The 23,999-nt window shown below is 40.8% G+C and overlaps 1 protein-coding gene across 2 annotated transcripts in view; it reads left to right on the top strand.

Annotated features, from left to right (window-relative positions):
• The window catches only part of iqgap2 (IQ motif containing GTPase activating protein 2), a 349,836-nt gene that overhangs the window by 154,775 nt on the left and 171,062 nt on the right, over nucleotides 1–23,999 (top strand). For both annotated transcript variants that reach the window (XM_072547695.1, XM_072547705.1), the window contains 2 exons: nucleotides 3,311–3,388; nucleotides 22,479–22,555. In XM_072547695.1, coding sequence (XP_072403796.1) covers nucleotides 3,311–3,388; nucleotides 22,479–22,555 — 155 coding nt within the window. The remainder of the gene's footprint in view (nucleotides 1–3,310; nucleotides 3,389–22,478; nucleotides 22,556–23,999) is intronic.

The raw sequence follows: 23,999 nt of genomic DNA, 5'->3' as shown, positions 1-23,999 counted from the left end.
GCTAGCTTTTTGTGTTTCGTGCACAAGTACCCCCAAATTTCTGTGTTGCAGTTTTCTGCATTTTTTCTGTATTAAAATAATGCTTTTATTTGGTTCTCCAATGCTTGCCATTTCCTTATTCACATCTACCATAATCCCAGTGTCTGAGTTTTGAAGTCTCTACCATAGCCTTAACAATAAAATTAATGCAACATTATATTGACAGTCAAAAACAGTTGCATAATTCAGTCATTCTTGTTTTCAGTTTTATGTGAAATAAGGCAGAGCAGAAATTTTCCAAGTTCCTGTCATGCGAGAACTCAAACTTATGGTTCTGCAGCCCAAACTGAGCTAAAGAAATCTTTCATAAAAGTCAGAAACTGCAATGGAAAGGAGATGTTCCTGAATCTGCACTATGTACTTAGATTCAAATATTGGGGCCAGAAAGCCAATCTGACAGAACTGAACAACCCTTACCTACCTCAAAGTGAAATAAAACTGAGTGCTTAGTAAGGCAACAGTGCTGTTAATCACAGTCTGTTTCCAACAGTAGCTGCATTTTTAAGCATGTCTGAGGTGTTAGCTCAACCTCTAACAAGGACCCCACCACCAGGGATATATTTCCCTCCCCTCCCCTATCAGCGTTCCGATAAGACCACTCCCTCCGTGACTCCCTTGTCAGGTCCACACCCTCCACCAACCCAACCTCCACTCCTGGCACTTTCCCCTGCAACCGCAAGAAATGCAAAACTTGCGCCCACACCTCCCCCCTTTACTTTCCTCCAAGGCCCCAAGGGATCCTTCCATATCCGCCACAAATTCACCTGCACCTCCACACACACCATTTACTGCATCCGGTGCACCCGATGTGGCCTCCCCTATATTGGGGAGACAGGCCGCCTACTTGCGGAATGTTTCAGAAAATGCTTCTGGGACACCCGGACCAACCAACCCAACCATCCCGTGGCTCAACACTTCAACTCCCCTTCCCACTCCACAAAGGACATGCAGGTCCTTGGTCTCCTCCATCGCCAGACCATAGCAATACGATGGCTGGAGGAAGAGCACCTCATCTTCCGCCTAGGAACCCTCCAACCACAAGGGATGAACTCAGATTTCTCTAGTTTCCTCATTTTCCCCTCCCCCCACCTTGTCTCAGTCAAATCCCTCGAACTCAGCACCACCTTCCTAACCTGCAATCTTCTTCCTGACCTCTCTGCCCCCACCCCCACTCCGGCCTATCACCCTCACCTTAACCTCCTTCCACCTATCGCATTTCCAACGCCCCTCCCCCAAGTGCCTCCTCCCTACCTTTTATCTTAGCCTGCTGGGCACACTTTCCTCATTCCTGAGGAAGGGCTGATGCCCGAAACGTCGATTCTCCTGTTCCTTGGATGCTGCCTGACCTGCTGCGCTTTTGCAGCAACACATTTTCAGCTCTACCAAGGCACTACTTGAAGACTGTTTAAATCAGGGTGCAATGGCTCGCTGAAGCAAAATTTGCATCTCCCCTCAAACAGGAGCGTAGCAAGTGGAACTTTGTAAGAATACTACTTATTTACTATTACAAGTGATAGAGCTTCTTAGCATACAACAATATAGAATTCTGGCCCAACTTCAATCATCTCCAATTTCTTTGTTGTCTAAATGATTTTGTGTGTGAATTTAATCAATGTTTTTGAGTTTTACTGATGTTTTCCAGGACATACCTTGATTGAATGCTGTCTGTTTACAGTGTTGCATTGTTTTTTTTGTTTCAGGCTTCATTAAAGATCTGTTTTCTGAGTTATAGTTCGTATTGTGTTAGCTGTCCCCTTGCACAGGAGTGGAAGAAAAAGTGCAAAACATGAGATCTAATTTAAAAGTTTGCAAGGAACATTAATCGCATACTTTTGAGCTCTTTCATTTGTGATGAATCTTTGCAGGTTTTATAAATGTTAGCAACAGGATATCCACATTCCCTAGCAGCAATGATACAAAACAAATTAATTGAGCCAAGCACTTAGGACTTTGAAATTGAAAAATCTATTGCATCAAAGTATTGAAAATGCAGCAACTATTTGTTTGAACTAACCACATATTGGTTTATATGCATTGTGACATTTGTTATATATGCTAGACTTTTCTCCTTCTGTTTCAGGACTGTGAAATATCAAGTTTCCTTTCAAAACTATTACCAAGCACAACGCCCTTGCACACAAATTCCATGACTCCCATACTGTTAAAAGTATGGGAAACCCTACTGTAGTGCCATAAAAATCCAGAAGCATTACACCCACCAACACCCATCCAATGCTGTCTGGGTCTTGGCACAGCTCACTGCTGAAACCACTCAACTCTTCTCATTTACTAGCCAAGCTGGGCAAATGTTGCCTACATCTTGCTGTGCATCCTGAGGGGGAAAAGAAGAACAGAGGAAATTGAATGTACATCTAAAAGTAGGGAATCAAGGCCACTGAGTCGCAGAATAAATGGTTGATATTAGCAAATTCTAGTCATTGTAAATCAATGGCTTTGGTTAAGGTGTTGTCTGTTGCTTTGTATAAGACCAAATGCTACTGTTGTGAAACAGCAAGGCTTTGCATTCTCATTAAAGAGTGCCATAGGATTTTGAATAATAGTGAAAAAAATGCAATAAAAGTAGGCAGATAATGTTCACAAAGAATCATAGCTGATCAAGTAAAACTTATTATAGTCACAAGACCATACATTAAGTTCGGACATTTTGTCTTGTTGATTGCATTTAACCACCAGTAAATCCAGGTCTTCAGCAGCTTCTCCTAGCGTTTGTGTAAATTTGCTCCTTTTTATTTTGAAGGCATTTTCTAACCTGTTTTTGATCCAAATTGGTAAATCATCTTAAACATTTTTAATAGAATTAATTCAGGCCAAAGAGCTCACATAGCCACTGTACAAAAATATTACTTTTTCACGGTTTAGCAGAGGCATTGCAAATGATTTCGTTCCTGATGCACAATGAGCTACATATTGCTTTTTCTGCTTGAACTGACCTGTTCTTTGTTGTTTAATATATTTCCAGTGTAATGTTGTTCTGATAATGTTTGATGATGATGATGATCACATGATTGCACATGGCAAGTTATTTTGCTGAAATAGTCAAAATGGGAACTTTAGTGCATTCGATTCTTTCTGAAGGCTGATACAGGAAAGCTGAAGCCTTTGAAGCATGCTGGATCAGGGCTCATAAAGTACACACATTCATGAATATTATTAAACATGAAAAGAATTACCGTGGATGTATTTGGAGTTCAAATGCTCAAATAATAACTGTATTAATAAAATAATTTTTTGTTTCCTCTTTGTATCAAAGCGTTCTGGACTACATTTTCGACACACAGACAATACAGTGCAATGGCTCAGAGCAATGGAGTCAGTTGGATTACCCAAGGTAATTTGGCTTCGTGCAAGTCTTCATTTTGAACTCTCTCATATACTTTGTTCCCATGTGTAGACATCCTTTACATGTCAATTAACTTCTGTTCTTATCCTTTTCAGCACACATCTTTTATTAAGCATTGAAGTGTTGGTTGAATCAAAGTATTGATAGCAATAGAATTTGAGGATATTTTTGGTACAATGGGACATAACCTTTTCATGAAGGTGTATCTTAAAGTTCTTAAAGTCCCGACTCACCATGATGGGATGTGATGATTCCATCTGAAAGCAGTGGGAGTTGAGGTTAGATGTAACGTACTTGGCCTCTGAGCTAACTCCTATCTGCTTAAAGTCTTCAAATAAAGATTGTTACTTTTTTCACCAATCCTTGTACATGATTGATACATTTATGTTAAAAAGAAGAAGAATAAACTGAGTATTTGGAACAAAGCTATTTCCTCTGGCGTGTGGTGCTGCAAAAGCACAGCCGGTCCGGCCGAATGAAGAGCTTATGCTCAATGTTGATTCTCCTGCTCCTTGAATGTTGCCTGACTGGCTGTTCTTTTCCAGCACTACACATTTGACTCTGATCTCCAGCATCTGTAGTCCTCACTTTCTCCCTATTTCTTCTGCTGGCTAACTTCAGTATGATGCGACGTTTTAAAATTAGAGCGAGGTTGTTCAGCATGGTATTAGGAGGCATTTCTTCAAACCAAGCATGATCTGGAGCTCTGTCCTCTTGTCCTTTGGTGTGGGGGAGGGGGGGAAGAGACGGGGACGGGGACGGGACAAGGTGCAGTTATATTAAATGATACTTTTAACAATTGAGGTAAATTTGTGTTGGCTCGGTATATTAAAGGGTGCCGGACTAATCTAGGAAACCAACCTACTTAGTTTCCATTGTTATTGTCAGCTTTTCCCATTATAACTGCATAATTCATATCTACAATGGAAACTGATTGTGTAAAGTGTCAGTTAGAAATGCTATTGGTGCCTTTGTTCCCAGTCCACAGGGCTATGAGATGCAGGAGTAGAAGCAGACCAATCAGTCTATCGAATTTGCTCTGTCATTCAATGAGACCACGGCTGATCTGATAACCCTCGCACCACTTTCCTACCTTTCCCCATAACCCTTGATTCCATTACTGATTAAAAATTTGACTGTCTCAACCTTCACAGCCTTCTGTAGCAAAGGAGCCTACAGAGTCACTAAATCTGAGAAGAAATTCTTCCTTCTTTCTTTAACTCTTCCTTTAGTTTGTTCTCTCGTGTGCAATCCCTTAATCTCTGATTATGCCATCTGGTCCCAGGTGCTCCCAAAAAGGAGCCCAGTCAAGTGCTTTAAGAACCTTACATGATTCAGTCAGGTCACAGAGTACAGAAACAGACCCTTCAGCCCAACTTGCCCATGCCAGCCAGGTTTCCTAAACTGTATTTGCCCCATTTGTTTTTCCCATAATCCCTCTTATTAATGTACCTGTCCACATGTCTTTTAAATATTATTGCTGCTTGTTCCATATATGCAACACTCCTTGGCTCCCTTTTTAAATCTTTCCCCTCTCACCATAAACCTATGCTCTCTAGCTTTGACCTCCCCTACCTTGGGCAAAGGCCCTTGGCAATTTACCCCATCCATGCTCCTCGTGATTTTATAAAGTCATCTTTCAGCCTCTGATGCTCCAAAGAAAAAAACGTCCTAGCCTATCCAGCCTCTCCTTAAAACTCCAACATTAAATTACAACTTCCAGGATGCGGACAAGAAAGATTTCTTAGCAGCATTAGAAACAAGACTAAAAGACAACCAACACACAGAAGAAACTCAGCAAACCATCGGACAGACAGTTGCACCAATATTAATCAGGGAAAAGGAAAGAAACACTTAATACACTAGGAAGGAAAGCCCTAGATAAAAACCCTATCACCAGAAAAAGGACGCTTGACATTCATTTTAAATCAGAGACTACTTTGAGAAAGTGAACGTACTACTTGCAGACAACTACACTTAGCAACAAGTGGCAAGAGACCTGACTCCACAACGAGAGAACCGAATCCCAGCCGTACTCAAAATAACTTCAGAAATCTGGAGAAATAAATAAGACTGACTTCCTAAAAACAAAACCAGACAGATCCAACACACCACGCTTCTACAGATTACCCAAAATTCACAAACCAGGAGCCCCTCCTCAGACCCATAGTCTCACTACCTGCAAACACCAACTTACAGATTGGCCAAGGAGCGACACTAAAGACTAAAACACTCAGTCGAAGACTCACGCCACTCCATCCACTCCACCCAAGAATTCCTGAAGACCATCAAAGACCCTAACATAGAAGAGGATGGAATAATGGTCTCCTTTAACGTAACAGCCCTGTTCACATCCATCAACATTAACCTGGCCAAGGAAACACTGACTACACTATTAGAAGACCCAAAGACACATACACCAAACACCACTAACTTCTTCAGCAAGGACAACATCGTCAAGCTAGTGGATCTATGCCTTACCACCCACTTCACCTTCAACAACAAAACCTACAGACAAACCAACAGAACACCCATGGAGTCTTCGATATCAGGGTTCTTAGCAGAGGCAGTAATGCAGAAACTCAAACAAACCGCTTTGCTAACCGTCCAACCCAAACTTTAGGTCCACTGTATGGATGACATCTTTGTCATCACTAAACAAAATAAATCAGAGGAAACCTTCAAGACCATCAATAATACCCTTACTGACATAAAATTCACTAAAGAGGAGGAAAACAACAAAATGCTGCCATTCCTAGATGTCACAGTAGAGAGAACAGCCAATGAGGGACTTCAAATCAGCATATACAGGAAAACAACACACATTGACCAAATACTGAACGACAGAAGCAATCATCCCAAAACCCACAAACCAAGCTGCATCAGAACATTATTTCAATGAGCTACGATGCACTGCAGCACAGATGAGCTACAAAGAGCAGAGGTAAATCACTTAAACAGCGTATTCAAAAAGACCGGGTACCCAATGAACACGTCTGCCGATTTCTCAGCGACAAAACATGTCCAGAAACCCTAGCCACTCTCCCCTACATCAAAGACATCTCTGAAATGACTGCCAGAATACTCAGACTTCTTGGCATCATGGTCGCCCACAAACCCACCAACACACTAAAACAGCAGCTAATGAACTTGAAAGACTCTATACAGACAACAAGCAGAACAAATGTCATTTACAAAATACCATGTAAGGACTGTAACAAACACTATATTGGACAAACAGGCAGAAAACTAGCCACCAGGATACATGAACATCAACTAGCCACAAAAAGATATGACCCATTCTCACTAGTATCTTTACATACAGATAAAGAAGGACACCACTTCTACTGGGACAACATACCCATCCTAGGACAAGTCAAACAGAGACATATGCGAGTATTCATAGAAGCATGGCATTCCAACCGGAACTGTATCAACAAACACATGGACTTGGATCCCATTTACCACCCCCCTGAGAAAAAGAATAGGAAATGACATCAACAGCCCAAGGAAACCTAAGAGGCTCACTGATGTTACCTACTATGGTGATGAAACTTCTGAAAACGAACCTTCTAGCTTAGCGAGCAAACCTACATCCTCAAACCTTCCAGTCTCTGTAACATCATTGTGAATCTGTTTTGCACCCTTTCCAGTTTAAAAAGGTCCTTCCTATAGCAGAGTGAGCAGAATTGTTCGCAGTACTCCAAACATGGCCTCAGCAGTGTCGTACAGCAGTATTATGCTCAGTGTTCTGACCAATGAAGGCAAGTTCACCAAAAGCCACCTTAATCACCCTCTCTCCCTGTGACGCTATTTTCAAGGAACTATGTATTTGCACCCTGAGGTCACTCTGTTTGGCAACATTCCCCAGAGCCCTACCATTGACGCTGTAATTCCTGCCCTGATTTGTCTTACCAAATTGTAACATTTCTCATTTATCTGAATTAAATCTCTCTTGCCTCTTATTCTTCTAAAATGCAATGGGGCAGGTCTTACTCAACAACCTCATAAAACAATCTCTTCATATGTAGTATCAGCCAAGTGAACCTTCTCTGGACTGCCTCCATTGCCATTATGTCTTCTCTTCAGAAAAAGGGTCCCAAATTATTCACAATATTCCGGCTCTGATCTGACTCGTGCCTTTCACGTTTTCAGTAAAGCCTCCCAACGTTTATTCTGCATTCTCCTTGAAATAAAGGCCAATGTTCCATTGCCTTCCCTTTTACTTGCTGAGCTTGGGTGCTAGCTCTTTCTGCAGTCTTCCTCCAATTGAAAAGTCTTCCATTTCTCTATTCTGCCTGTCGACGAACATTGTCTCCCATTTTCCCATATTATATTCCACATTGACAAACATTTTTACCCACTTGCTTAACCTAGTTATAGTCCTCTGCAGACAGAGTCATTACACTATTGGAATTCCCACCTGTTTTTGTGTCATCTGCAAACTTGGCTGTTGTAGATTCACTTTCCACATTCAAGTCATTCATGTATATTATAAGTAATCATGGGCCCAGCACTGATCCCTCAGAACTCCACTAGTCCCAGGTTGTCATCTGACCAGCTTCACACAGTATCTCTGTTGGAGTCCTCCGAAATACTGCAGCTCCATAGCTTGAAGGTAAGGCATATTGCCGTGCAATTTGACAACTTAAATCTTCACTTTTCCTTACTAAAATAGAACTAAATGTCTGGACCCATCACACTAAATTATCTATGCATGAAATGCTCAAATGGTTAATGTTTAACTTTTCCATACTCTTGTCTACCCACATCTATTGCCACTTGAGATTTCTTGGAAGTAACCTACATACCCATAAAAGTTTTCATGCCATGTTTCTTCAATTAATTCTTCTCTTGCTTATGCAAAATGCTATCCCATACTTTCCCTGAAATGGAAGTCAAGCTTTGAAACTTTGCCTCATGGGCAAAGAAAAATGCATGCATAATTCCAGTATCCCAGGGTTCCCTAATATCATACAAAAACAGGAATGCAGCTAATTGCCCCAACAACTTTGCCTCAGCCTTGATGCTGTGATCATAATTGTGATAAACTGCCTCAACTCCCTCCCATATAGCAATCCCTACCAGAATACATACAATTTCAATCATTTATTTAAATATTCTACACGCAATGCATCCAGATCTGAGACTTTTTGTTCTTTACTGCTTTCAGACTGTCCATTATCTCTTTGTTGGTTTCATCCAATTTTCTTACCATCTCATCACCTCAGATTGTTATATTGTCAACATTGACTAAACTGCCCAGTTCCTTTCCTTTTCCCCTTATCCCTTTCTTATAACTTGTCAGTAGTTAACGTACCAAGCCTTTGTTTTGATTCAAAATATCAGACATCCAATGTGATTGATTATAGGCTGAAGTCATGGTTGTGAACTTGCCTCCCAGGTTTCTGGCCATTCCTCATGACTGGTTATGTAGAAATGGACTAATCCAGATCAACTTAATTGCTAATAAAGCAGATGGCAATGGTTTGTAAACCTCAGGCTTCAAATCAATGACTGGCCTTCAATGTTTTTAAATTAAAAATGTTATTATTTTGATTCTAAAGGGAGGTGTGATTCTTGAAGCATGTGTTATAAATAGGCAAGATACGTTTTGTTTAAATGCACAAAGCTATGATAAATATTGATCAAAATCAATTGAAAACATTGTTATTTCATAACATTTTGAGTCCAAAGACTCTTCTGGGCATGAAACTTTCAATTCTGTTAATTCTGTTTTCTCTTCATGGATACTGCCAGACATGTCGAGTTTCTTCAGAAATTTCTGTTTTTGTTTGCTTCTGATTTGCAGCAGCTGCAGTTTTGTTCTCTTTTACAGATTATTTAGTTTTACCTCCTCCGGGTAGATCAATTATAAACTTTGAAGAATGTAAAGTGAAAGTTTTCAGACCTTCTAGACAAATAAAAAAAATCTTAAACTTGCATTGTCAACATGGTCTGACTATCGGCATTTGACCAGAACAGGACAAAAAGTTAGTTTCTGAAAAGAGATGCATTCTGGATGTCATCTTTTTAAACATTTCTCAGCAAAGTTAAGAAGGCCATTATTATATCTGTCATTTGATCCTCACTTATTTACAAGGAAAGACTTTAATATATAAATGTATAAAAGCTGTCAATTCTCAGGAATGTCTCATGATCTACAAAAGAACTTTTGTCAGATGAGCTTTTCTTTCTTTAATTAAAAAAAAGAATGTTCCCTGGTGTGGGGATCCAACAAAGTGGACTTTCTCAGCAATGATCCTGTGAAGAGCTTCCTCTTCAAAGATTGAATCAAATGCTGTAATTGCCAGTTGTACTCTATTCACAATAATGTTTCAGTGAAACTCAGTGCCCTGAATGAAAGTCATTATTAGTCTTAAAAGGGGATATTAATTTTTCTTGGGAGGGGACAGGTGGTCAAGTTAGGAGGAGGATTGCGAATTTAATACTCTTCAAACTACAGTACTCTGCTACAAAACAACAGCACTTTATTTCAGGGATTAATATCTATGACCATAAATGAAGCTTTTACTCCGCGTAATATTACACGACACCAGATTATAGTCAACCGGTTTATTTGGAAGTACAAGCTTTTGGAGCTAGCTACCTGATGAAGTAGCAGCGATCCGAAAGCTTGTGCTTCCAAATAAACCTGTTAGACTATAACCTGGTGTTGTCATTTTTAACTTTGTCCAGCCCAGTCCAACACCAGCACCTTCACATCATCAGTGTCATACCAACGTCACCACTAGTGACTGCAGATCTATCCTTCTGATTGAAGACCCTGAGATAATGGATCACCATTAGTTACCCCTGAAACTGTTAATTGTCAGATCAAACTGTTGGCTGTTGGGTTTAAAAAAAATTTTGATTAGCGGTTTGGTGAGAGGGGATTGCTTCATCGGTTCATACATCATTCCTTCCTCCTCTCTTGTTCGCCAAAACTTTAGTAAGTTTAAATAACTTCTTAAAACAAAACTTCTAATAACTTTAATTTTTGAAATTCACGGTTGGTAAAATTAATCATATGATTTTTGTCTATAGATCAGGTGTGACATACAATTTTAGAAAGTGTATTTAAGTGATTGTAATGGATTTGGGGGAAAAGGTTAACTTTTAGCAGGGAAAGTCATTGTCAGTGGAAAATAATTCTGCCACTTGGTGAGAAATCTGGCAAAGGAAAGTGATGAGTTCATACTTCAGTAGAAAATGTTGGAAGATTTTTGTTGCATATGAGCTGGCTGTTTCCACTTAACTTCCAGCACACTCAACCCTTTTTTTAATCACTTCAGTTAATTTTGTTTAGAGTGAAGCAGAGCTCAGCATTTATTGATTATTAGCACAATATTCATAGTTCTTTAAATTTCTAATGGAAAATTATACATATGTACTTTTTATGTACACTTTTGATTGCATTTCTGTTACTTCTGTTCTTGTCGGCCAACATTGACAAACGCAATACGCACAAAATGAACTTGACATGGATACCATAGTTGATGCTGCATTCATTTTAAATTTTTAAGCTCTGTTGATTGACTATTTGATAAAGTTATACTTTTACAGCTCTGCTTAAGGAACGTTGTTAACTGTGATAATTTTGGTAAGGCAGTATTATAAAATGTTTTCCCTTTTCACCGGTCAGCTATCAGTAGTGGGATGTTCAAATGTATAAATTGGAGTGCTGTCCATTCGCCCTTCCAATCAAGCACACCACAAATTTGCAAGTGTTGCCCATCTGTAACCTAATTGGAGCCCTTAAGTGGGCAATGCCTTCATCCCTCTGCCTCTCTGTTGCCAATTGAAGACCTCTCTCCAGAATTTTGCCTCCCTATATTCCCCCTGTGCCCATCTCCTTCACTGCTACCACTGACTTCACTAGGGCCTGACAGTGAAATCCCAGTTGTGTCTGAGCATCCAAGTCCATTAAGCTACCTCTGAGCCCAACTGCAATACTGACTGCCTACCAGTGTCCATAAGGCATGCAAGGCTACTGGATTCTGAATGGCTAGAATGCAATTCTGAGGTCAGAAACTGTTGAAACTTCCACTTCTTAGTAATCAAAGAGCAACTAACCAAACTATTAAAGAAGGTGGGCTGCTTAACTGAAGGCTCACTCAAGAAATCTGCCCTGGGACGATGGAACCCGTACTTGGCATGTAATCTAGCCCTATATTTCTTGGATTATTATTACTGTACACAGGTCAAAAGGGATAGAGCTAACTTTGTGTTTGGCCATAATTTGAACTGTGTGTATATTACAATTGAGACTGCAATTACGTTGATTTCAGCTTCCATACTGCATTAATTAAACCAGGAATGGTTTAAGCCATTGTTTGAATTTATTAAGCAGTACTTACTGTGGGTCATTCAATCAGGAACTGAGACTGTCAGAGGAAGCAATAAACTGTTAATGTATGCTCTTGACGGTTTTGTATAACCGATTACTTTATCTTAAGGCCTGAGAGACAGAAACATAAATGTGAAGGTTGATTAATGTAGGCTTCAGGCTTTTGCACATCATTTGTTAAGGAAATGCCCTGCATTTATCACTAATAGAATAATTTCCAGATTAAAAGCTCTGATGTGTGGTAATTGTATCCAAGGTGGGATTATTCTGTATTCTTGTTTCTGAAAATAAATCTGTTTTAGCCAACTGAAGTGTTCCAAGGTGGTCAGATAATCAGCTACTGTTCTGGAGGGGCTTGGAGAGAAAGGAAGATCATGGATATTGACAACCCAGGGTTATGAGAGGCCCTGGTATGAGGTCAATGCAGGAGCTGGGTACCACCGGGCTGTCCCTGCTGATCCAAGGCAGACACCAATTTGCTCCCATCACTGCAGGAAGTGAAGTTTGAAAGGCTTTGGCTCAGAATTTATGACTGAACCAGAAACACTGCAACATATCAGGGAGGGACAAAACCTCTTCGGAGATTTGGGGTCCTTGTGCAGAAATCACAAAATTCATCAAGCCAGCATCCAAGTTCCATGTGTAATGGGGATGGCAAAAGGAGTACAGCCCTTTTTTTTGTCAAAGGGAATGGAGTATAAAAATAGTAAGGCCTTGCTAAAACTATTCAGACTACAGCTGGAATAATGTGAACAATTTTGGTCGTCTTATCCAAGAAAAAAATTACCGGAATTGGAGGCAGTCCAAAGAAAGTTCATGTGGTTGATCCCAGATAGAGTCATAGAAATATACAGCATGGAAACAGACCCTTTGGTCCAACCCATCTATGCCGACCAGATATCCCAACCCAATCTAGTCCCACCTGCCAGCACCCAGCCCATATCCCTCCAAACCCTTCCTATTCATATACCCATCCAGATGCCTTTTAAATGTTGCAATTGTACCAGCCTCCACCACTTCCTCTGGCAGCTCATTCCATACATGTACCACTCTGTGTGAAAAAGTTGCCCCTTAGGTCTCTTTTATATCTTTCCCCTCTCGCCTTAAAACTATGCCCTCTCGTTCTGGACTCCCCGACCCCAGGGGAAAGACTATTTATCCTATCCATGCCCCTCATAATTTTGTAAACCTCTATAAGGTCACCCCTCAGCCTCCGACGCTCCGGGGAATACAACCCCAGCCTGTTCAGCCTCTCCCTATAGGTCAAATCCTCCAACCCTGGCAACATCCTGGTAAATGTTCAGGATGCACATCTTGAGTAAGGTAGGCCTGTACTCATCAGAATTAGGATGAATGAGAGAAGACCTTATTGAAATCTATAAAATTAATAAGATGCTTGACAGGATAGGTGTTGAGAGATTGTTTCCTCCTCTGGGCAGTTCTATGACAAGAAGGTGAGGTCTGCAGGGCTGATGAGCTAACTGACCATTAGCTCCTGATGAACAAAGCCAGGCAAGTGCAGTAAGCAAACAGAAGCAGAATGGTACTGGGGGACATTATAATCAGAGAGATTGACACTCCTCAGTGCAGCAAAGAGCACAGGTCCAGGCAGCCGTGTTGCCTTCCCTGAACAAAGTTTAGGCTATTTCACAGCCTGCTGGGCAGCATCCGAGGAGCAGGAGAATTGACGTTTTGGGCATAAGCCCTCCTTCAGGAATGAGGCTGGTGTGCCAAGTGGGCTGAGATAAAGGGTCGGGGGAGGGAATTTGGGGGAGGGGTGCTAGGAATGCGATAGGTGGAAGGAGGTGAGGGTGATAGGCCGGAGAGGGGGTGGGGGCGGAGAGGTCGGGAAGAAGATTGCAGGTCAAGAGGGCAGTGCTGAATCCAGGGGTTAGGACTGAGATAAGGTTGGGGATGGGGAAATGAGGAAGCTGGAGAAATCTACATTCATCCCGTGTGGTTGGAGGGTTCCTAGGCGGAAGATGAGGTGCTCTTCCTCCAGACGTTGTGTGGTCAGGGTCTGGCGATGGAGGAGGCCAAGGACCTGCATGTCCTTGGTGGAATGGGAGGGGGAGTTAGTATTCAGCCTTGGGGCAGTTGGGTTGGTTGGTGCAGGTGTCCCAGAGGTGTTCCATGAAACGTTCCGCAAGTAGGCGGCCTGTCTCCTCAATGTAGAGGAGACCACATCGGGTGCAACGGATACAGTAAATGATGTGTGTGGAGGTGCAGGTGAATTTGCGACGGATATGGAAGGATCCATTGGGGCCTTGGGGGGAGGTGTGGGCGCAAGTTTTGCACTTCTTGCGGTTGCAGGGGAAGGTGCCGGGAGTGGAGGTTGGGTTGGTGGGGGGTGTGGACCTGACGAGGGAGTCCCGGAGGGAGTGGTCTCTCCAGAACGCTGATAGGGGTGGGGAGGGAAATATATCCCTGGTGGTGGAGTCTGTCTGGCGGAAATGATGGAGGATGATACGATGTATCCGGAGGTTGGTGGGGTGGAAGGTGAGGACCAGTGGGGTTCTGTCCTGTTGGCAATTGGAGGGGCGGGGTTCAAGGTCAGAGGTGCGGGAAGTGGAGAAGATGCGGTGGAGAGCATCGTTGACAAGGTCGGAGGGGAAATTGCCGTCTTTGAAGAAGGAGGCCATTTGGATTGTTCAGTAGTGGAATTGGTCCTCCTGGGAGCAGATGCGATGGAGGCGAAGGAATTGGCAATGTAGGATGGTGTTTTTACAGGGGGGCGGGGCGGGGTGGGAGGTGGTGTAACCTAGGTAGTTGTGGGAGTCAGTCGGTTTGTAGTTGGCCTCCAGCATCTGCAGTCCTCACTTTTCTCCTTTAGGATATATCCTCAAGGCGAGGCAAAACTTGTAGGGAGAGGAGGAGAAACCAGCCAATGTAGTCCATGTAGATAGTAACAACATAATGAGGGCAAAGAAGAATGTTCTGCATAGTCAGTTTGAGAAGCTAGGCATCAAATTAAGATGCATAACCTTGATGGTCATTATCACTGAAAAGTGACATGGCCATGTGCAAATTGGCTTAGAGCAAGTCAAATTAGAGGGGTGAATGCGTTGCTCAAAGATTGTTGTGAGAGAAGTGAATTCCAATTCATGGGGTACAAACACCACTACATGGAGGAGTGATACTGTGCTATTGACGGTCTTCATCTGGCAAATTAATGTGAAGCGTTGACCAATAGTGATGCAGTGGCAGACATGTAAAGAGACTTAGAGAATATACAGAGCTGTTATTAGAGATGTTACAGCAAAATGTTTGGACAAGTTTAAGGTAGGCAGAATGTGATTTTTTGAATGGGAAGCCATACTTAACTAATCTGTTGGAATTCTTTGAGGAAATAACACATAGTGTGGATTTGTGCTGTATAGCAATGTGTCCAAACTTGTATCAACTGTGATCCTATTTTGAGGCTTCAAGTTGACCCTGCAGCTACCAATGGTGATGCAGGCACTGTGACTAGGAAAGGTCCAATGAGAGTAGGAGTAGGTCAGTCGGCTATTGCAGCCTGAGCTCATGACCCTAAAGTTAAGCTCCACTTTGGGAGCTCCTGGTAAGCTGTTGACATATCAACATGAAGACTAACAGGAAACAGAGAAAGAGCATAAAATTGAGTGCTTTTCAGGTTGTAACAATTAGCGTATCACAGAGATCTGTGCTTAGATTGCAATTGTTGACTATCTATATCAACAAGCTGGGTAGAGGGACAGAAGGCATGTTTGTCAAATTTAATGATGACATTAGGAAGATAGAAAAAGTGACGTCTTATGTTGTGTGGTTTTATGCCTACATGATCATTTGGGTTCAAGATAAACTGGTTCAGAAGCTGATGAGTCAAGACTTGTCTTCTAGCTTTGGCTTCTTTGTAACACTGCTACCTTACAACATATTATCTAGCTTTAGGATATAGTTTGCAGAGATATACATGGCTCTAATAATGCAGTTACATTATGGAAAGACCGTTCCATAAATGACTGGAATGAAGACACTGAATGTATCTTTGCCAAATTTGCTGGTGTCACCAAATGGGTTGGAAAGGAAGTAGTGAAGAAGATATAAGGAGGTAACAAATAGATGGCAATGGGTTGAGCGAGTGAGCAAATGAAATATAATGTGGGGCGAATGTGAAATTTTCCATTTTGGCAGGAAGAAGCATTATCTAAATTGAGAGCTTGCAGAAGGATCTAGGTGTGGTATTGCATCAATCACCAAAAGGTTAGTATACAGGTTAAGACAGTAATTTAATGCAAGGCTAATTAATGCAACAGTTAGGGAGGTTATGCTTCTGTTCTACAGGACACTCATGAGACCACATCTGGAATGCTGTGCCTGATTTGGTCACTGTTTTTAAGGATGTAAGTACTATGGAAACAGTTCAAAAGAGATTTACTCAAAAAACACCTGAAATTGGTTGGTTTCCTGTGAGAAAAAGTTGGACAGGCCAGGCTTAGATCTACTGATGGAGAAAGTGAGGACTGCAGATGCTGGAGATCAGAATTCAGAGTATGGTGCTGGAAAAGCACAGCAGGTCAGGCAGCATCCGGGGAGCAGGAGAATTGACGTTTCGGGCAAGAGCTGATGAAGGGCTGGGTCGGAACGTCAATTCTCCTGCTCCCCAGATGCTGCCTGACCTGCTGTGCTTTTCCAACACCATACCCTCAACTCTGATCTCCAGCATTTGCAGTCCTCGCTTTCTCCTTCAGTAGATCCAGGCTTAGCCTGTCCAACCTTTTTTACAAGAATAAGAGGGAATTTGACTGAAATATATAAATCTTGAGGGTATTCACAGGGTACATGGGAAAAGAAGGTTTACTTTAGAAACTTTTAAATTAGTCACTGCATTAAAAGTCAAAGGTCACCCAAATAAAACAAATGAGGCAAATTATTTTTGACATTCATGTGTGCTTTAAAACTCTGTTCCTGAAAAGGTGATGTAAACAGAGTGCTTGAATGGTATTTTTTTAAGGCCAAGGTAGACCGATTCTTGGTAAACAAGAGGGTGAAATGTTCTCAGGGACAGGTATGAATGTTGTTTTCAAGTTACAGTCAGATCCGTCGTGATGTAAGTAAATAGCAGAGCAGGTTCAAGGGACTGAATGGCCTACTCTTTGTCATTGTCCATATGAAGTAAAGGGAAACCAATTCAAAATGAGAAAAGCTCTTACAGGTATACTAAAATTGCACCATGCCAATGGAACAGAGTTGTGCTTCAGTCACAATTGTGCCCTGCTTTCCTGTCGTGTTATTGAGGAATATCCTGTTGACTTTGTTTTGAATGCATTCTTCCACCTGTGTTCTTAATAGACCAGACATATGTACTAGGAGTTCAAAGAAACTTGTCAAATCCCTCTGATCCATTTTTTCCCATTGTTGCTAAAAGTTACTGTTTACAATTTATCTACAGCCTACTAAATGAAGTAATTGTGCTACAAATAGTTTATGATTTGTCTACCATTGCTGTGAGACTGTTTCCTTTGTCCCTCATTCGGTTTTGGAGCACTTTTTTTCTGTCTGTGTACATTGGTTCCATGATTGTTCTTTCTAATCCAGGGTGTTATGAATCACTTTTTACTGCCCCAACAATGGGAACCCAAATCCCACATTCAGACAAATACTTCCTGCTGCTTCAATGTGATTATGTCATTTTGTGCAAGTGAAATTTCCTAAAATGCATTGCCTTGCTGAAAATGTATATACCCTTTTGGACATGTGACAGAATTCAGTTTAAATGTGCAGAGGAAAGAACGAGGCGTTTAATTTATCCAACATCTTGTGATTTGATTAACATCCTGCAGCAGGCTAGATTATATTGGTATCAAATACTTATGTTTCCCTGTTTAGTTTGCTCTAAAGGATGTTGAGGATAGTTTATGTTGGATCCTAACAAAAGGATCTTCACAGCAATGTTAACATCATCTTAGATGTTGACAGAAAGTATTAGAAAAATGTCGCCCATCTGTTTTCATTTTGGGTTTTAAAATTTGCAGGTTTTTGTTTGGTCTTCAACCTGTGGAATCCGCACCACTGCCCTATTTACAATCAGCTAACTCAGACCAGACCACAGTGATCACACTTGACTCCTGGTCTCTGTGATTTTTAGCATTACATCACATGGTCATTTAGTCAACTGTGGTGCTTAACTGTCTGCTTCCCTGACTGATAGATGACTCAATCATATTTGTGACTTTGGTAGTCTTTGACAGTGATCTTGGACAATGTTTTTTTTCTGGCTGAACAGCTTACTTAGTTTTAATGTGCCTTTGCCAAAGAAAAATCACTTTGCACATGTATTTAAGGCCAATTAAAATATTTCTGATCTATCAGTATTTAAAGGAACCGTTGTGGGGAGGGAGGAGATGACAAAAGGCAGACGAGAGTAAAAGACTTTAGAGACAAAAAAAAGTGCAGATGCTGGAATCCAAAGTAGACCGGCAGGAGGCTGGAAGAACACAGCAAGCCAGGCAGAATCATGAGGCGGAGAGGTCAACGTCCTGAAGAAGGGTTACACCCAAAATGTTGACTTCTCCACCTCCTGATACTGCCTGGCTTGCTGTGTTCTTCCAGCCTCCTGCTTGTCTACATGAAGAGAATAAAAAGCATTGAAAGAAGATAGAGAAATATGGCCAGTTGGAATGGGGTGGGAAAGTGGGGGCTGTAGGTAGGAATGAAGGACTTTCTGTGAAAAGGAATTGAAGCATATTTGAGAAAATGTGGCTGGATGAGGGCAGGAGACTGGAATTGAGGAAACAGAAATATTGGCAGGATACTAGATTAGGTGAGGGCATTCAGCTGGGATCTTGGGATGAAATTATGCTCACCATGAAGATGTAAGGAATAGGTAGGGTGGAGCAGGTTTTCGCTCTCTGTAGATGAATGAGGGATGTGTAACCTTTGCTCAGTGGAAGAGTACTGAGAGCCAAATTCTTCTTTAGTGGGGGAGGAATGGTATATGCAAGGTTGCTGGTTCTTGATGCTGTATTTGAGTTCTGCTTCTCATTAGTTTTATTTTGCTTTGTGATTCTTTCTGTTTCTGTGGGTTTTTCTTTCATATTCGGTTCAATTTTAAGCAGGCTGTATTTTTGAAATTGGTTATGGACTATTTGTTCTTGCCTTGGGTCTCGCCTCCATTATTTGAGTCAGCTGATGGTGTTTTCACAGGCTGGTTGTCCATTTCAAAAGATGAATGTAGTGACACCTCACTCATGAACAGCAATCCTACAATGAGCCCCAAGATGGGATGTTGCTGTAATGGATGATCAGTACACCCCACCTTAATAAAAGACCTTTTGCAAGCCTTTCTGAAATAAAAATTGTTGTTTGTTGGTGGCTGTTGCTTAAATCCCAGGAGATATTGAAGAAGCCAAAGTAAAATGAGTGCAGAGCTTTTGTAATCCAGCTTTCCAGTGGGGAGATTGAAATAGGCAACAGCCTCCTTACCCTTTTCTTCTGATGTTTGATGTGTGAATCACCAATGGAAGAATGTTTTTTTGCTTTTCTTTCTTCTTTCATGGGATGTGGACATCACTGATAAGATCAGCATTTGTTGTCCATCCCTTACTAGCCTTCATCCAAATATCTTTGGCAGACGTTTAAGAATTGACTACACTAACCTGGACCTGGACTTGTCTGTATGCCAGCCCAGGTATCAATGACACATTTTCTTACCTAGGTGATATTAATGAACCAGATTTATTTTCTGATAATTGTTTCATGGTCACAATCGCTGACTCTAGTTTTATATTTCATAGAATTTAAACACTATTAATAATTATCAGCTGCCATTGTTATGGACCAGACCAAATCCCCTTGTGTTTCAAGGAGCTAGCTTAGACTGTAACTCCTTTCTTATTGTAAAGACTTGTGCAATGTGCTGTGTTCCAGGTGTAATATGATTGGTTTTGCTACTTCAGCTCTTGAGCAAAACATAGTTTGTTCTTAACCCCAGTTAAAATAGAAACAAATAGAAGAGGAATTTGGATAACTTTAGTTCTGTTAGAAAACGTTAAGAAATAATAGATTATTTAACTGCTAAACAGCAACTGTTCCATTGTAGTAACATCCCATAAACACGCCCTTGGCAAAGACTAATTCAGTAAAATAGATTGCCTCTCACGCATTTCTAGCAACCGTGAGGAAACCTCAGCTTTTAGCTGTAACAGAGAGAAATAGGTTTCTCGTTTCATGATCCCAGCTATTACTGAAAGCTAAATCAAAACCCTGGTTCTGTGGGAGCCTGACTCCACCCATTCATGCTGCTTCTATTATTCCAATTTTATTTTTAGAAACAGGATCTCAAGGCCTCATAAGCTGTTTACTTTGGCTTGGAAGACTGCATTTCATCTTAATCTATCTCTGTTCATAAAAATAAGGACAAAACACACCTCGTCACACTATTGTGGAATTTGAACCAGTGAGTGCAGCAAATTTGCCTGCACCTCTGGTTTACTATTCCAGCGACGTTACCATTACATGCTGGCATTCTTGGTGCTTCTCCATTATCCACACCTCTGACAGCATTAATGGGAACTATGAAATCTAACTCATTTGGAGGATTCTGATGCTCAAACCCAGGTTCTCCTTGTAATACTTAGAAGATTTCATTTAAGTACATTCAAATGCTGAAGTAAAATTCATAATCACACTGCAATATATTGGAATTATGGATATCAGTAAAGGTTTTATGCATTTGTTTAAAATCATCTGTCATTTTGCATGTAACTATATGCTGTCAAAATTGCATGTTTTCAACAAATCAAACATAGCTGTAAATGGAATTGATCTGTGATCATTCATCAGTGCAATCTTAACTAAGGTTTTTTTGATAGATTATATAGTTCATATCTAATATCTTGTTAAGATGGAAGTTCACCAGGAATTCAATCTTGCCCGTATTTTACTCTGCAGCTTTCTTGATATTGAGTTAGGATGCAATTTGTCAAGTTCCTTTAGTAATGTGACATGTGACCTTTTGCTACTTGTGTACCTACTGCAGAGTTCTGACATTCACTGACCTCTGTATCTCCCGAAGTGATCTGACTAAATGGCCAGCTGCAGAATTTGGAGTTAAAATCTTGACTGCAAGTTGATTTTAACTACCTGTTGAGCTATGTCAGCTTTGGGTAATAGTGTAAGTCTTTATAAATGTTTGAAAACATTATCAAGTATGTTTTATTTTCAATCAATCAATCAATAGTGTCTGTGTGAGGAAGGTTCTTTTTATAATATGTGCCATATATATTTTTCATCTTCAACATCATTTGATGCCAATACTGGGAGCACTTTTGCCATTGAATTGTCTCTTCACTCATTCAAGAAATTTAGGTAAGTTGGAAACAGTTTGACAGATTCTTTGAACTACCTTTTGATCTGACTTTCAATTTAGTGACACGAAATGACAACCAATTTGATGTTGGTAGAACATAGCAAAGTACAGCACAGGCCCTTTGGCCCATGATGTTGTGCCAAGATTTAATCCTAATGTCAAATATAGTAACTTAACCTACGCACCGCTCAACTCACTGCAATCTGTGCATGTCCAGCAGTCGCTTAAATGTCCCTATTGACTCTGCTTCCACCACCACAGCTGGCAACGCATTCCACGCATTCACAACTCTCTGCGTAAAGAACCTACCTCTGACGTCTCCTTTATACCTTCCTCCTAATATCTTCAAACTTTGACTTCTCATACCAGTCAGTCCTGCCCTGGGGAAAAGTCTCAGGCTTTTGACTCTATCTATTCCCCTCATTATTTTGTACACCTCAATCAGGTCTCCTCTCTTCCTCCTTCTCTCCTGTGTGTTCCCAGTATTGAATTTCCTTTATTTTGTTAATGGGAACATCTACACCACTGAGGCTGATGTGGAAGGTCTGAGAATTTAAGATGTCACAGTAATAGGTATGCTTTTAGAGATTGGGTTATGGGATAAAGGAGGTCTGCTTGGAGAATACTTTGTTTAAAATACTCAGGACAGCAAATTTTTAAAAATGCATATTGGACTCTAAAAGTTAACTCTGTATTCTCAGCACAGAAGCTGCCAACCTGCTCAGTTTCTCCAACATTTATTTCAGATCTCCAACATGCTCAGCACTCTGCTTTTATTATGTTGAAGTATATATGGTTCTCTTAAAAAGAAAACATGTTTTTAATTTTGTTGTCTGAGCTTTTCATGATGTCAGTGCCTGCCAGCCAGCCAAGAAAGCAAGCTTTGGGCAGAATATGCAACATGTCTAATCTGTTGTGTGCCCCTCAATTGCCCCTTGCTCCAAAGCCCACCACCCCTCCAATGCGCAACTGAATAGAGTCATAGCACGATGCAGCACCCTTTCCCTAACTGCATTTGTAACACATGCAGACTTGATTCTTCCCACCAATTACTATACTTTGTATGTTTTTGATACATATAGAATTTTGTTTTGGTTCATTCACTATCTTATTGTTACATGGTTTATTGTGTTATAGTTCTGTATTTAAATCAATAATACTATTAAGCAAAAATCATTTTCACTGTAATATGTTTTTTTTTCTGATCAGTAGTAGAAACAGTCTGTAGTGCATGGCATATCTCAGAGACTGGGAGATATGAACAATAACGGGCAATTTTATTTAGAGCCTTGAAACCGAGCAAATATTCGTTAAGGGAAGTTTGACAATACAAGCGGATTCTTGCACAGCATTTAATTTTGACAAATATTTTGTCTTGTTTGTCTTTATTATTTCAGATCTTTTATCCTGAGACGACAGATGTTTACGATCGGAAAAATATGCCTCGAGTGATCTACTGCATACATGCACTAAGGTAACCTGGATAACAGTGCAAGCCATGATGGCTTAGGGTTAGAGAATTCATATGTTGGATGAAGCATCCTTTGTTAACAATGTAAATCCTGTGCAGTGCTACCGGCAATGTAGAGGTATAAACACTGCAGTCAGCACAAAAAATGTATTATTAATGTAGGTAAATAAGAAGCTGTCCATGTTGATGACTTTGAGGAGAATGTTTAGAGTTGACATGAAAATAGGAGGGAAGACAACTGATGGGGATGATGCCTGGTGGAGTCAGGGTCATTGAACAGTTTTAAAGCAGAGAGAAATATATTCTTAGACTCCCTCATTAGGCAAGAACCTAACTGGTAGAAAGGGAAGTGGAGTTGAGGCTGCAATCAAATTAGCCACAGTTTTATTGAACAGCAGAGCATGTTTGAGGGGCAGCGTGGCCTGCTGCTGTTCCCAATTTGTACCCTTGGTTGTTTTGGTAAACACTATTTGAAGAAGCAAAATGTAATAATCGAGCCTCTCTGTTCAAACCCATCGGAGTGAAAGCAGGATGGTATCAGGTCAGTATTGTAAATTCCCATAATTTGACAATTTGAAGCTTAGCTGAAAATTTGCCTCTTGTTTCTTGTTGTCCTACAGCTTTTATCAAGTTAAAAATTGCACAACACCAGGTTTATAATCCAACAGATTTAATTGAAAGCACTCTAGCTTTCGGAGCGACACTCCTTCATCAAGTAGTTGTCCTGATGAAGGAGCGGTGCTCCGAAAGTTAGTGCTTTGGACTATAACCTGGTGTTGTGTGATTTTTAACTTTGTACACCCCAGTCCAACACCGGTGTCTCCAAATCTTGAGCTTTGATCAAGACTTCCTCCATTATATCCTGAAAAATAAAAACGCTTAAATTTTAATTTTGAGCCTGTCTGCTATAAATGAGGGTAGTCCTTTCAGCATGAGTGAAATTTGCCTCAGTCAGTCATGCATGGCCTTCACTGCTAAATATAATGTGTGCTGTGGCAATTTCTGAGCGTATTTGCACCCGTGAACTGCTAGCATTGTTGGGAGCAACCTTCTACACGATTGAGAACTTTAGGTTTTTTTCTGTTTGCAGTCTCTGCATTGACGATTGTAGTTGAGTCTGTGAGAAATCTGTGATGTAAGTTAAGCATCAACTTTACACTGTTCTGCTCTCCTCAGTTGCCAAAAGAATGCATGGTAGACTGTTTTTACTCAGTGGTGGTCAACATGAGCCACTTCCTGATGCAGCTAAGTTTCCTTCCAATTGGCCCCTTTTCCTTTGTCATTTGTCATGCTGTAATACGAGACCTGAGTGCAACAAACTGTTTAAAATGGCCTTCCGTCTGGTTTGAGTTCTGTATGCTTTAATGTAAGCCTTGATGCTTTCAAGATTTAAAACAATGCCAACAGATCACATACATATATTTTACAGAAGATATATCCCTGAATG

This window comes from Chiloscyllium punctatum, chromosome 2, assembly GCF_047496795.1.
Source record: "Chiloscyllium punctatum isolate Juve2018m chromosome 2, sChiPun1.3, whole genome shotgun sequence".
Taxonomy (NCBI): domain Eukaryota; kingdom Metazoa; phylum Chordata; class Chondrichthyes; order Orectolobiformes; family Hemiscylliidae; genus Chiloscyllium; species Chiloscyllium punctatum.
Note: the sequence above shows the minus strand (reverse complement) of the source record. Positions and strands in the feature narration are given on the sequence as shown.